This window comes from Silene latifolia, chromosome 11 (genome assembly GCF_048544455.1).
Source record: "Silene latifolia isolate original U9 population chromosome 11, ASM4854445v1, whole genome shotgun sequence".
In the NCBI taxonomy this organism is placed as follows: domain Eukaryota; kingdom Viridiplantae; phylum Streptophyta; class Magnoliopsida; order Caryophyllales; family Caryophyllaceae; genus Silene; species Silene latifolia.
The window spans coordinates 120,795,802-120,810,959 of NC_133536.1; the positions used below are offsets into that span (position 1 = coordinate 120,795,802).

Consider the following 15,158-nt stretch of genomic DNA (forward strand, 5'->3'; position numbering starts at 1 on the left):
GGGTCGTTTAAAGTTCATTAGATTACGTAAGGAGTCTCGCAAGCCATAAGAAGAAACCATACCTGAGATTTCTTTCTTGGAACAAATGGAGGACAGCAGGACGTCAGAAGAAACTGCTGGGGGAAATCTGCTTGCGTTGGTCTCAAGTGAACTCCATATATCGATAAGTATAATCGGCTATCATGAACTCTCGCTGGAAAAATAATAGGGTATTGATGGAGGCGTATTGAAACACCGTCGGAAATCCGCTCGTTGCTGCAAGCGAGGTCCTGACGAAAGATCCTTGCTAGGAGATAAAATACTGTGACGGCTCACAGTCTACTTAAAGATAAAATAATGCGACGGTTCGCAGTCTGCTCGAAGATAAAATACTGGACCAGACAAAAATAAATGCCCAATAGACCAAATATATGATATATGGTGTTGGAGAAGAGGCGCACCAAAGATGGGCCCACAAATAACGAACTTATAACGAACTTTTAAAAATTGAGCTGGAGGGAAGCTGGGTAAGAGGCGCAGCAAGAGCTGCGACTCTTGGAAGAGGCGCAGCAGGTGCTGCGTCCTTTCCCAAGCTCGTCGTTGTCTGAGTAAAACTCGACAGAATACCGTGTTTCATTTCATAATAACAAAACACAAAACTTCTCAAATTCTCTCAAATTCCAACCAAAAACGCGTCAAAATTTGATCAAATCACTCGATTAATTATGACCAATAGAGGTATATGTCTTATCCTTGCTTTAATTCTTGTATTTGCTTGATTTTGATCGAAAAAATTAGGGTTTTTCGACCCAAACTGTCGAAAATTTGGGACTTTTCCCCCAAATGGATTTGCCTTGTAAAATTGATATTAGCAATGGATAATTGGCAATGTTGGAAACATAACCATGTATTCTTTTTGAATTTTTGTCAAGTATTGAGCATTTGAGCGAAATTGAGACGGTTTCTCAGCTGTTTCGAAAATCGCTTCGAAAATGGCCTTAGGATTGCCCATTTTTGATGAAATTTGGTTTTTGGAACCCTTGTGTAATGGGTAAACTTTCTACCATGTCGGACTTTTGATTTGTGACAGCTTTTTCAGGACACTTTTCTAGGGCATAATCGTCATTATAGCGAAATGCCGCCGAAATTTCGACTCAAACCCGTGACTAGGCTTGAACTTAGACTTGACTTGACACAGTTCATCACATGAGTGGTCGGGTTTCGAGAGAAATGGCCAAAGATGGCGAGAAAAGGTCGTTTTCGGCGCTAAAAAGGCTTGAAACAAACCTCACCGAGGCTTGTCGTCATCTGACGCGGCCTAATTTACTTTAATTTTGCAGGTGACGTTGCTTCTACGTCGGGGAGGGCTCCCATGGACGTGGAATTCGACTTTGATGCTTCTCTCACTCCCGAGGAGGTGGTCGAGGAGGTTGTCGAGGAGGTCCCGAGGCGGGCCAACGTTGGGCGAGGTGGTCGCCAGCTAGCGGGGGCACCTGAGTGGGCTGAGAAATGGGATGGTCGACATCTCATTTGGGCAGCAGAGAGCCACCTATCTTACAAGACGGCGAGGAGTTTGGTAAGTTGTCAACTTGTCATCTCTTTCCTTATTCACTTGCCGTTTCATTTCTCTTTTGCTTTGTGCTAAAGATAGCTTTGCGTCGAATGGATACAGGAGGTCGGGAACATGAGGTCCTTTTCCGGCTATACGACGATGATGGAGGCCTACGAGAGAATGACAGAGGAGGAGAAGGCCATCATCGACCTGGGAGCCTTCGGAGCTTTGGTGGGAGGGTGGAGGGCGATCAAGGAGAGGAAGATTTGGGTTAACCTTTGCCTGATTTGAGCTTTCCTCGATCGGTGCTGGGATACGACCTCGACCTTTCACATGCCTGTTAGGGAGGTCATGGTCACTCTGGAGAACTATGACATGATTTCTGGTCTGCCGTGTGGAGAGGAGGCTGTGATGTGGCTGTCGACGGCCATGAGAGTGGACTCGGCCGAGGCGTGGAGGCTGATTGGCTGGAACCTGGCAGCGGGTGCTGCCACCATTCCCGGGTTGGTGCCGAGTACTTACGTCAGGGACTACTTTGCGGGCAGGACCCCGGCAACAGTGATGATGGATGGGAGGAAGGTGGCTCCTCCTGCTTGTACTGCGGGGCAGAGGGCTTGTCTGTGGCTCTGGTAGTTCTTGTCTTTGCTTTACTTCGGAGACAAGGGGGAGAGGCTGTCGACGAAGCTTCTTCCATTCCTTTCTGACTTGAGTAACCTGGGTCGGTGGGACTGGGTCACTCCTGGCTTTGTAGTCCTCACTCGCTACATGATGACCATGGTTCGTCCTGAGCTGATGGAGAAGGGGACTTCTCCTGCAACTGTCGGTCCTGGACTGTTGTTGGAGGTATGAACCTTTATTACGCATCATAAAAGATTGTTATTTCTATTTCTATCGAATTATGAAAGATCATTATCGATTATCTTGTTTTGCAGGCGTGTGTGTACTCCTACTTTTCGGGCTTCGCACCCAAGAGGATGGAGCCTGAGCCGAGGGCTTACCCTGTCGTGAGGGACTGGGTGGTGTGTCGTAGGAAGAGCCAGCGCTCTTCTTACGACGTTTGTCGATGGGGCATGAATGCCCTGAAGTTGAGCGACGTAAGCATCTTTGATGACTTTGCTTCATTGTTGTTTTTATTTAGGAGCAATCATAGGAATGACCCCCTTTCCCGTTTAGAGCCGATCATAGGAATGACCTTTTGTTAGTTTGTTTTAGTGGGTGCCCAGACCTTGGGTGGACTACCCTGACGCTCCGGCCTTCGTGTCTGAGGTCCTTTGACCCAGAAGCTCGAGTCGGTTGCTGTTGAGAACGTTCATGGGACCAGTGTGGTACCTGGGCGAGCGCTTGACTCGTCAGTGCTCTCGTGACACTTTCACGGTTCCCGTCGATCCTCCGCGGACGGTGTTTAGGGAGCCATCGGACGCTGAGAGAGAGGCTGACTTGGCGGATGTTGGTGGTGACGCCCTTATCCTTCTGGTGAGGAGTACTCTCTGTTTGTTCGCCAGAGGCTGGCATACTGGCCGATCGTGGTAAGTATTTTACTTTCCCTTTTTTGAATGAATTTGACAAACTGACGAATGATCGTCGAATAAAGAATTCATTTGAACTTTGCAGGAGATCGAGGTGGCAGGCGTCGAGCCCCCAGCTTACCCAGAGACCCTTGAGTACACCGACGCGGCGGGGATGACGACAATCTCCGAGATCCGTGACTTCGGCGAGGAGGTGACGGATGCTGTCCTGGAGGAGTGGCAGCACTTAGTGAGGAGGGTAAGCCCCTAGCTTCGGCTGTCTTTTGATGTTTTCATTGCATAAGAATGCATTCGTTCCTTTTAAAAACCTTTTGTTTATTGAAATGCAGGTGGCGCTGTGTCAGCATGTGGCGTTATGGAGGGTGGCCAACCAGCTGTGAGCCACGGCCATCGAGGCGCTTGTAGGTGGCCAAGGATGACAGGTATGAACCTCTCATTCTCTTTACTTTGAATTTTGTTGCAATTTTCTCGCGTTTCGCTTGAAATGGTTGAATGAAATGATTGAAATGAGGCATTTCTTTATCACTTGCAGAGGGAGCGTGACCTGGAGCGTGAGCTGGCGCAGTCCCAGGAGGAGACCGCTCGCCTGTTGAGAGAGTTGGAGGTCAGGGACGCTGAGATTGCTGCCCTCGAGGCGACCATAGCTGAGCTGAGTGGCGACCAGGAGTAGCTGCTTTTCCCTTTCTTTGCTGTTGATCGTCTTGTATATACTTGTACATTTGGGACTTTTTTTTTTACCCTTCGGACCTGTTTTGGACGAGAGCCCTCAGTTTGATGTATATATTGCATTTTGGTTGTATATATGATGGCCTGAGTGCCTTTGCTGCTGGTTGTGTGTTATTCCTGCAGGTTAGTTTAGAAAACAGGTTTGGTAGACGACGGTTTGCGCCGTCATGCTGCCAAAAAATACACAGAATTTGCACGTAGAACACATAATATACACGTGACTTAAATTAGCGCAAAATGAGAAAAAAAAAACAAAAAAGTGCCCGTAAATGAGCAAAAATGATCGAAAATGCGTAAAATTTGCCTAGAAATGAGCGAAAATGACAAAAAGTGCCCAAAAATGGGCAAAAATGACCGGACGGTAGGGAGGGCTACGCCCTAAAATAAACTTAAAAAGAAATGTATAAGTGTGAAATGAGGAGTGCAATGATTCTCCTAAAAAAGAAAATAAAATGAAATGGGTAAGTGTGCTCGTTTGGCGAAAATGTCGATTTCGTCTCGAGAAGCGAACCCAAAAATAATTGGGAAATATAAAATTTGGTAATTTGACGGAATTACCAAAATAATAACCTATAGGAATAAAAAATTATAGCCAAAATAAATTAGGAAAGATCCAAAGCTGAAAATCACGGAAATCAGCCTGGGGAAGAGGCGCAGCAAGAGCTGCGACTCTTTGAAGGGCGCAGCAGACGCTGCGACTCTTCCACAGCTGGTCAGACCTCGATGGAAATTAGGAAATGGCTTTTAATATAAATAGAGACGTCGGGGAAGCTTTTATTCACATAATTTCTCCGTCTTTCTTCCGTCTATCTCATAAAAACACTCCTATCTTCATAAAAAATTTCAAAATTATGGATGCCTTTGAAAACCGTCTCAAGGAGTGGACGAACGAGTTCACAAATGTCGAGAAAGCCATGACATGGGTGCTTTTAATTTGGGATCACTCTTGAGTCTCAAATTGGTGAAGATTGTTAAACCTTTCTTGGATGCTTGTCTTGAATATTGGGACCCTAATTTCCACGTATTTGCCTTTCCTAGAGGTGATATTTGTACACTTTCCCGGAGGAAATCAATATATATAACTAAAGGAGGCTTTTTTTTTCCAATTATACTATTAGCATTAGAATTAGGAGATAGTTAATTATTTACAATTTTTCTATTATACTTAGGAATATAATTTTCCTATTAGAAATGAGAATTAATTAATTATTTTAGAATTTTCCTATTAGAAATAGGAAATAAATTAACAATTTATTAAGGCTTATGTTTCCTAATTATACTATTAGAATTAGGAGATAATAATTATTTAAAATTTTCTATTATAATTAGGAATATGATTTTCCTATTAGAAATGAGAATTAATTTATTTTACAATTTTATTATTTGAAACAAGAAATAAATTAATTATCTACAATTTATTAATATTAAAAAATTATTCATTAATATTTGTCCACTTTTTATTGAATTAGAAGGCTAGAAAAACACTGATATATTTATAGTATCCAATTTTATAACAACTTTCGATAAAAAAATGAGGTATTATGAGGCTAAAAGGCTCTAGGCCGAACTAGGTTGTGACAAGTATGAATGCATAATACGTACTACATGGAATTTACTCATCTAAAGAGTAAAATGAACGCTGAAATATGCTCCTACGTCTTTTGTTATTGCTAATGTCATATTTAGTTATACATAATACGAAGTTTATTTTTCAAATGTCATATGTATTTCTCCTACTAATTTTAAAGTTATTTCTCTCACAATACACTTCAACTTCTATCGATAATTTTTTATTATATTATTTACATTCATTTATCATTATATAAAACTATATGAATCAAAATTTAAATAAGATATTCACAAATTATTGATAAGTAAAAAGTTCGATATCTATTTTTCAAGGAGTATTAAAAGATAAAGAAAGTTGCTGCGAATTTGCAAATCGAAATATCATATTATGACAAATGAGTAAATGTTTTGAAAAACTTTATTGTGCGATTGTTTTACAATTTAAAGTAAAAATGGTACCACGAATAATAAAATAGATTTGAATGAGGCTTGAGGTAAATTAGATACACTTATTATAGAAATAGTATAAGGTTATGATTCAAATTATCAGATACATTAAAAAAAAGTCATGAAAAACACATAAAAGGGTAAGTGTAGTCTTTCCCTAATATAGTGAAGACCGTTTCTCTCAAACTTTTCTTCTGACAAATTTACATGTATAAAAAACGGTACTATTCAATTATATGGAGCAAACTAATTATTGTTGACGCTATATTTTTTTTTTTTTTTTTGTAAATTGAGCACATCATCAGTATAATTTAGGGAGAGATACAAATTGGGAAGGGTGAGACATATTCGTCATGCATAAAACAATGCTTTAACCACCTTTAGGCAAAAATATAAAAATAAATGAAAAATTTAAACCTAAAAGGCGGTCACGTACTTGCCAACTCTTCTATACTTCTCTACCGTCTTAATATTCTCATGAAGTTTATGACATTTATTTCATATTAATAAAAAAAATGATTATACAGCTTCGTACAATGTGTGATTTATAAGTTTTAGCTAACTTATTGAACTTGCTTAAATTTATATATTTTAAGTGAAGAATATTAATTATAAATATTATATTGATAAAGTTTCATCTTTAATTTCCTCAGAGATAAAAAAAATTCAATTTTTATTGTCTTATAATATACTCCGTACTAATTAAAGATCATAATGTAAAACAGTAAATTACACCACAATCTACTATTTCAATATGTCGATGATCAACACAAAAAAAGACATTTGTTATTTAAATAGTGCAAAAACTCTCAAAATGCTAAAAAAAATGTTCAATTTGTCGTTATCAAACAAAACCTAAGTTTCTGCATTTTTTTTTATGTTCAACTTAAGCTTTACGGGATATAAAAATGATGAAGTTCATAAAGTAGCGATTAGGTTTCTGTTAGTTAGATGGACTTTTCAAGAGAGAGATGAAAGCTTTGCATGTTAGACCGTTTTATGTGTGAATCGAAGGGATTAAGTAGTGGGCTAAAGGTTGTTTCGAGTGGGAATGAGGTTCATTGCTACGAGTTGGTTGACTAAAGTGTTTCCTTACTAGATCTAGAAAGGGGATAATAATAATGAGATAATAAAATTTGAATAAAAAAAGACAATAAAAATGAGATGGAGATAGTAAGATTTAATTATGCAATATGAAATAAATAACAAAGTTCGTGTATATATACAATATTCAAACTTATTCAGTTTACAAACATAGTACCTAAACAATTTGTTTGAGTATCTGGATTTGAGGTAGGGGAGAGGACGAGAAAACGACTAGGAAGGGAAAAGGAGAGAGATAAGAGGGAAGATTGTTTCTTAAACTTTTCTTTGTTGAAGGAGAAACAAATTGTCTTCGATAAGGGAGACGATGATCCATATTTTCATGGAGGTGAATATGATTTATGACTTCTAAGATGTAAAACGTGGCAGAAAGGTAGTGATATTGGTAGTGGATTGAAGGTTGTTTCAAGTAGTAAGAACTAATCACAGTGACTGATGTTTTATTTTGCGCGTAAATTAGTGGCCTGGGGTGGAGGGAGGGTGCATTTGTGGAGGGTGGTGAGTTCAATGAGGATAGTGAAAATAAATAAGGTTATTTATCCGCAAAATATCGCTTGCAAATGTAAGTGATTCCCTATTAGAAGAGATAGTTGCTCAAATGATTCCGTAGTTATAAGGAATCATTAGTGGTTGGCTTTGTAAGAAATACTCTCTTTTTCTAATGAAAAAAAAAAAATATCGCTTGCATTAAAACATATAGGTAACATGAATAATAACAATAAACCTCAAAAGATCATACTGAAAAATTTAATCTTAACCCCATCAATCCAAATTAAATTAAATATTAATTCTAAACATATTTTCTAGAGCAAGGGTTAGTTTCCATTGGATTGTGGATTTTTCTAGAAGTAAGGGTTTAGTTTTTCACTTGGTTGGATAAATTTGAGAGAAGTTTCGAAGACAAGGATTGATCTTTCAAGGGATGAGATCAGATTGTTTTAGATCACGTGTGTGAATAGGGAAGAAAAAGAGGGGTCTGCGTGAAGGTTTTTGTTTCAAATGAGAAGATGGGGGAAAAACCATTGTTATAGGGGGGGGGGGGTGTCATAAGCAGACCCAACCATGTAGTATTGCGTTGGAATTTGGTTCACATTCAAAGGTACGTCTATAGTTTGACCGGGAGATATAACATTTAACTACCTGTAAATGTTTTTACGTAAATACCATTTGACCCAACGATGACTAAATTATGGTTGTTATTCTAAATAAGGATATTTGTTGCATTATTGAGTTGATTATGCAAAGTAGATATTATTGTTTTCCTTGACCAATTGAAAAACAAACAAGTATTAATGAACAAAATCTAAAATCTCTCAGTCTCAAGTATCATATATATAAACTTCATATTGGTTTTATTTTCCTAAAAAAATAACAACATTGTCGAGAGTAAGAGTTAGTTTCTATTAGATGGTGGATTTTTCTAGAAGTAAGGGTTTAGTTTAGTTTTTCACTTGATTGGATAAATATGAGATAAGTTTCGGAGACAATGATCGATCTTTCAAGGGATGAGATTGTTTTAGATCATGTGTGTGAATAGGAAAGAAAAATCGGGGTCTGTGTGAAATATTTTTTTTCAAATGAGAAGATGGGGGCCAAGACTATTGCTATAGAGAGGGGGGGTCATAAGCAGCCCTAGGCATGTAGTATTGCGTCGGAATTTGGTTCACATTCAAACGTACTTCTATACTTTGACCGGGAGATATAACAATCTAACTACCTCTAAATGTTTTTACATAATTACAATTTGATCCAGCAATGATTAAATTATGGTTGTTATTCGAAAGAAGGAGATTTGTTGCATCATTAACTTGATTATGCAAAGTAGATATTATTGTTTTCCTTGACCAATTGAAAAACAAACAGGTATTAATGAACAACTTTTAAAACTATCGGTCCAAATATCATGTATAAAAACTTCATATTGGTTTTATTTTCCTAAAAAAAAGTATTTTATTAATCAAACACTCTTTTATTCTTATTTCAATATTATGTTAACGGGAATTATTTGTTGGTCATGCGGCATACATAAAATCTTAGACATGAACAATGTACTATATGTCTATATTCCATTTTATTATGAAATTTATCACATATTATTTTAATATCCGTGCAATGCACGGGCAAGAAAACTAGTAGATGCTATTGGAGGATGGGATCCAGAAAATGCACCCGCTATACCGTTTAGCTCTCAAGGGTATAAGGGTAAATTTAGAGACTTGCTTGGACTGACCAAGGCTGAGGTTGACCGTCTTGTGACCTCAAAAGGAGTCCGTATGTTTGACTTTATCGACTGATTCATAAACAAGGAAGACCCTTCTATTTCTTATGTTGCGAGACGCAGGGCATTCGGGTTTTGTCTACTTCACTGTTATGTCCATCAAGGGCATATCAACAAGGAGATGAGAGGGGACCCTCGTTTCTTGAGCTTAGTGGAACAAATGGAGCTGCGCAAGAGCCCAACATGCCTTTGTTTAGGAGAGATCATTCTGGGGTTGGACAACAGAAAAGCCAATTGCGAGCTTCCTTATCTGGGAAGTCCCATCATTTTGCAGGTAAGAACCCACTTTACTTTTTTTTTATACATGTGCCAACCGTTTTTTTTGTTGTTTTCGTTTTTTTTTTGTTGACCATATGGGCATTAATTCCCGTCTTCTTTGCAGGTTTGGCTTATGAAGCATCTGCGGCTGATCGAGCCCCAAGTTAATGTGCCAGGATACCATGCTCGGTCGATTGCGATGATAACTAGGCTCTACATGGTGGACTTCACTCGGGTTTGCAACTATTGGGAGAACAAGTTGAAGAATGAAGGAGGTCCCTTGATCCGATGGATTGTGCCATAGTGGCATCTCAGGTCAGTCACTGGAGTTTCATCTCTAGACCCTACTCGGTCAGTTCGCATCCCTGGCTTGGAATTCATGATTTGTATCTTCCCGGAGAGATTGATGAGGCAAGTGGGCCTTAAGCAGAAGATCCCAAAGCTTGACACCATTCCTCAGACTGCTTTGGCACATACTACAGAGATTCGTCGAGAGTGGGCCCTCAAGTGGGCTCAGAGGAACATGTGGTTCATACCCTCTCCTATTGGCTCCTTATGGGTATATGATTATTACTTGCAATGGAGTAAGGCAACTACTTTTGAAGAGCGTGAGAAATTGAGGAAGCACGAACCTATTGACTACAAGATCCGCGAAGTAGCAAAGGAGAACCAGAAGTACTTGACTGAGGAGGAGGAAGAGGCCGGATTCCGAGTCGTTCATCCGTCAAAGAAACCGAAGATCGCTCCTGCTGCAACGATGGTGGTGGATCAAAATGGTAAGATTAGACCGTGAGAGAGACCTTTGGTGATTAGGTCGGCGATAGCACAAGAGCGCCCGGCTCGTGGTCGAGACAATAAGTATGATAGGAATGACAAAGGCAAAGGGAAGATGGAAGAGTAGCCTTAGTGGTAGTACTATTTATAATTATTATTATTTGTAATAAATAGCGGGGTTTTTAGAATCCTAGCTTAGCATTTAGTTTGGCATTTTATATTATTTGGCATACTATTATTATTTATGGAACAAATGAATAAAAAATTAATTAGTTATGAAACTATTGCGATTTTCTTTTATTATTCTTGTCGAATTTCAAATGCAAGTACAAATGTCCTTCTATTTACATTTAAAAAAATGGGTTGTATCCTGTGAAGGATTGCCTACGTATTCATTTTAAAAATGAAATCATGTCCTTGCGCGTAGTTCGAATAAATGTAAACTATAATTGTTCTAAGCAAGAGCTTGTAGCGAACTAGAAAATAAGCATGAGCTTTACTTACTCCTAAAATACAATTCGATTTATTTGATGATATGAGGATGTCGAAGTGTCAAAATGCAAGAGCAAGGTGACATAAGCTTTATTTCAGCGGGCCAGGGGCCATTTTTATTTCGTGTCGCAAGAGCGGCACGTAGGTATTACGCGAGGCGCGTTTCTTGTCCTATACTAGGCATAATATCGTTTTAGTTGATCGAGGTTAGTTGGGTTAGCAAATTCATTCCCATCTAGGTCTGTAATCTTAACCGCACCCCCGGAGAGTATGAACTTGACTAAGAAAGGTCCGGCCCAGTTGGGTTTAAACTTTTCACGTGGATCGACAAGTAGGAGAGCTTTGACTGATTTGAGGACCAAATCTCCTTCTTTAATGTTTCTGGGCTTAACCCATTTATTGAAGGCTCGTTTGATACGTGCCTGATATGTTTGCACATTATGTAATGCGCGCAACCTTCGTTCATCCAAGAGAATGAGTTCTTCATATCTGTCCCTCTTCCAATCAGCTTCTGGAATTTGACTTTCAAGTAGAATGCGTAAGGACGGGATTTCTAGCTCGACTGGTTGTACAGCTTCCATGCCGTAAGTCATATAGAAAGGAGTGGCCCCAGTGGGCGTCCTAACTGATGTGCGATAACCCCATAATGTGAATGGTATCTTGTTGGGCCAATCGCGATAATTGTCGATCATTTTTTTGAGGATAGTGACGACATTCTTTTTAGCTGCCTCTACCGCGCCATTAGTTCGAGGTCTATATGGCGAGGAATGATGGTGCTTGATCTTGTATTTGGCTAGCAATTGCTCAGTCTCAGCCTGGAAATGTGATCATTGTCACTGATGATCTCATGTGGGCAACCATATCGACAGATTATATTGGTTTGTATCACTAGTAGAAAAAATCCCTATTACGACGCAGTTATCGTGGCGGTTCTAATAGAAACGACGCGAAAAGCCCAATAAATTGGTGGAAAGGAAATATTTTTGTATATAGGAGGTTTATAGTGGCGGTTTAAGTAAGAACCGCCGTGATAAAATAAGCTTTTTATGGCGGTTCTAAATAGGAAACGCCACCATAGTTCAATAGTGGCGGTTCTATTAACAACCGACGTTAAAAATGACGCTATAAGTTAATTCAAAGTTATACATTTTTGGACTAAAAAACCGCCATAATATGTTTTTATGTCGGTATCTAACTAAAACCGACGTTAATAGAAAAATTATAAAAACAAAAATTGAACCGCCAAAAAGGCCAAAAACCTTCAACATACAAACACGTATTTCCTTCAACCGCGAAAACCCTTCAGCATATACTGTAAAGCTGCTGCTTCGTCTTCTTCATTTCAACCGCCAAAACCTCGCATCCCCTCACAATTTAACTCCGGCAATCGAAAACCTGCTTCCTCATGCCGCCCTCTGACGTAGTATTGATTAAGTTCGTCAGAACTTGTTGTTTGGGCCGATTACATCGACTATTCTTTGACTCAATTCAATCATCAATTCCAATTTCAATTCCGATAACCCTAGTTTTCGAACTCCTCTCTATTCTACTGGTTGTTTCCGGCTACACCGCACAAGCTACAACACAAAGCCACCGCCCTTTATCCGCAACAACATCGAAGGTACCGTTTGACCATATTTAATTGCAATTACAGTTTCTTCATTTAAATCTTTATCACTATCATCAAATTAATCGTTATTGTATTGTTGTGTTATTGAATTATGAATTATTGAATTATTGAACTATACACAGTAGCATCTCTATTAGTATAAATTGAATACTTGTTTTAGGTTGTTAAAATATTGTGTTTAAAGTCAGGTATTTGCTGCCCCTTGTTCGTTTTGGTATGAGTCGTTTTTTGGGCTTATTTTGTGTCGAGTTATAGTGTGTTGCAAGAGGTTGTTAAAGGGTTCGAAGGGTATGAATCTAGGATGGGTTTCATTACAATTTAGAGTTGAAACATAGGCCGGTAAGTAGCAGTGAATCCTCTGTTCTAGTCGGTTTCATTAATACAGAATACAGTACAGGTTTAGCGAAACGATATTTTTCATCTCACATCCTCCTGCAATCCTGTTGTCGAAGCATTATATAGCTATCAGGGATCCCCTAACTCCAAACATTAGTTAATTAAATGTTAAGTTCAAGCAAAGCCTGTTCGCAGCAAGGTCTAGGAAAGGTATCTTGGTCGAGATGATTGAATTAGTCGTTTGGCCTTCCTTCTCACATTCTTTAGCTAAAGTCTGCATCCATAGTGTTGGATGAAAAGGGAAAAAGTAGAGTGAATGAGCAGAGTTAAGTAAGTTGCAGTTTTTGGAAGACATAAGATTGGTTTAGTTGTGTATCATAAAGTATTCCTCATCAGGAGAGTGAGTTGAAAGCGTGTCAATTACCGCGATAAACTTGCTTGTTTGTAGCACACTAGGTAGAGCAGTAAAGTAGAACTTCTGTGGATCAGCTAAGAAGCAAGCGTACTCTGAGTCATTCACATCGGGTATCAAACGACGCATTAAAACCGGCCTGTTTGGGGCATACCCGCCATATGGGTACTGTCCGAAATTCAGGGCAGCATGCTGTACTGAGGCTAACCATATGAGTATAGTCAAGATGTTATTGAGGTCCTCTGGAGTTTTTAGATCCGGCCACCAGCTCGCATTGTTGAAGTCAGCGTGGCCGACTCTTACAGCCTCGTCGTACCATGATTGAAGCTCTCTGTCCTCGGTAACTAGACTAGGTTCTATGTAGTAATGGGTCACGTAGTCTCGAACCCATTTAGTAATTGCATCCCATATTAAGAGTCCATCTGCTGCATACAGGTAATCCTTGATCAATAGTCTTAATCCATGTGGCTCGGTGCTATCTGGGACCGCGATTCCTCTGAATTCAAACATGATAAACAATTTCATTAGCAAAAATGACCATGTAAGGGAAATAATAAAAGAAGTTACAATTAAGGGAATTTTGTAATAATTTTGGAAATGTGTGATATGTGTGTATTGGCAATTTGAATTTGCTTAATTTTTTTTTTCCGATCTTGAATTTAAGCAAAAAAATAGTCAAGTGAGCTGAATAATTCAATGTACCTTGTATTTTTTTCCTAGACTATTTCATCAGTATTGAAGTGCATATAAAACTTAAAATAAGGAACTTTAAAAGGTAGTATATGATATTACTCATAGCAGTCTCAATATTTAGCTTCTTCATGTAGAAATTTGCTTTGGTTATATAATTGAGTGAGTGGCTGAAAAAGAACAGGATAGCATGCTTAGTTTGCGTTCAATAACAGATTGGATTTGCTGAATAATTCTGACTGTCCCAAAACAGACTGATAAGTAAATTGATCAGTAAATTCCTTCAGTATGAATGTAGCGTAATATCAGTAAATTGCTTCAGTATGAATGCAGCGTAATAACACTTCCATTTGCTGAATAATTCTTACTGCCTTACCAAGTACTTCAGCTTTCCAGGCATCAAGTTCTGCCATCTGACCAGCTCTAAGGAAAACCTTAGTTTCACCTATCTGAAATAAAACTTTTGACCATTAGTTTATCTAGATGGAAAAATAAACAAAAGATGAAGGAAACTTTAGTAAAAGCATGCAGCTTTTTATTAAACCAAAAAAAGAGTATGTATTATTTTCTTATATGTTCTAAATAATTCTTTATTTATTTCAGGTCCTGAACATGAGTGAAAATGAGATCAATGACTCTCGTCCAGTGTAAAATACGAGAGGTGTTGCAACTGGGAAGAACTTAAAGGAAGAAAAAGAAAAAAATCCAGCAAAGTTGCAGATTGATTTTAATGAGTTTGGCCAACCTACGGGAGAGTACCACTCGAAATTTGTCACTGACATGGGACAACTAATTCGAAATATCAAGATCACATATAATGATTGGAGGAAGGTACCAACAGGCGAAAAAGAAACCATTTGGAAAGAAGTAAAGGTATGAATGAAGAACGAATCAGATAACATGGATGTTTATTTATTCTTTTACGGAGTTTTTGTATGGAATAAATTATCATTTGTATATTGTTTTTATTTTTCATATGCAGTTGATGTGGAATATTAGAGATGATAGGAATAAACAGGATGTTCTAAAGATTTTGTCAAAAGCATTTAGGGAATTCAGGTGTACATTTACACGCACTTACATTACCAAGACTATGAAACTTCCGGATGGAAAAGTAGCTGGCGATACTCCTGTTGGTAAATATGATCAAATCAAGGCAGATGATTGTGAAGAATTTAAAAGGCAACGCATGGATAAGAGTTTCTTGGTGAGTATGCTTCCTTATTATTGGTTATTCAGTTTGAGTCTTAGTCCGACTATTTTGTGGTTATGACATTTTACGGTTTATGCCAATCTAGTCTGATCTGCTCAGTTGGTCAGGTATCTGAATTGCGGCTATGTGTCATTGTTTTGATCTGATTCTTGTGGCCTCTGGCCAACATGGC

At 38.6% G+C, this 15,158-nt stretch overlaps 1 protein-coding gene across 1 annotated transcript; it reads right to left on the reverse strand.

Moving 5' to 3' along the window:
- Positions 1-13,035: 13,035 nt before the first annotated feature.
- On the reverse strand, positions 13,036-14,186 carry LOC141613885 (linoleate 13S-lipoxygenase 3-1, chloroplastic-like). Its single transcript, XM_074432627.1, has 3 exons — positions 14,142-14,186; positions 13,987-14,054; positions 13,036-13,579 (listed from the first exon to the last, which is right to left on the reverse strand). Exons 1-3 carry the CDS (start codon positions 14,184-14,186, stop codon positions 13,036-13,038), a joined length of 657 nt encoding a protein of 218 aa, XP_074288728.1.
- Between the last annotated feature and the right edge of the window lie 972 nt (positions 14,187-15,158).

Excerpts from the sequence above, each read along its gene's own strand:
- LOC141613885 (XM_074432627.1), bottom strand. The coding sequence starts at position 14,186 with ATGGCAGAACTTGATGCCTGGAAAGCTGAAGTACTTGGTAAGGCA. Across the intron at positions 14,055-14,141 it reads CTGAAGTACTTGGTAAGGCA|GAATTTACTGATCAATTTAC; the intron begins GTAAGAATTATT and ends TTCATACTGAAG. Across the intron at positions 13,580-13,986 it reads TTATTCAGCAAATCCAATCT|AGGAATCGCGGTCCCAGATA; the intron begins GTTATTGAACGC and ends GTTTGAATTCAG.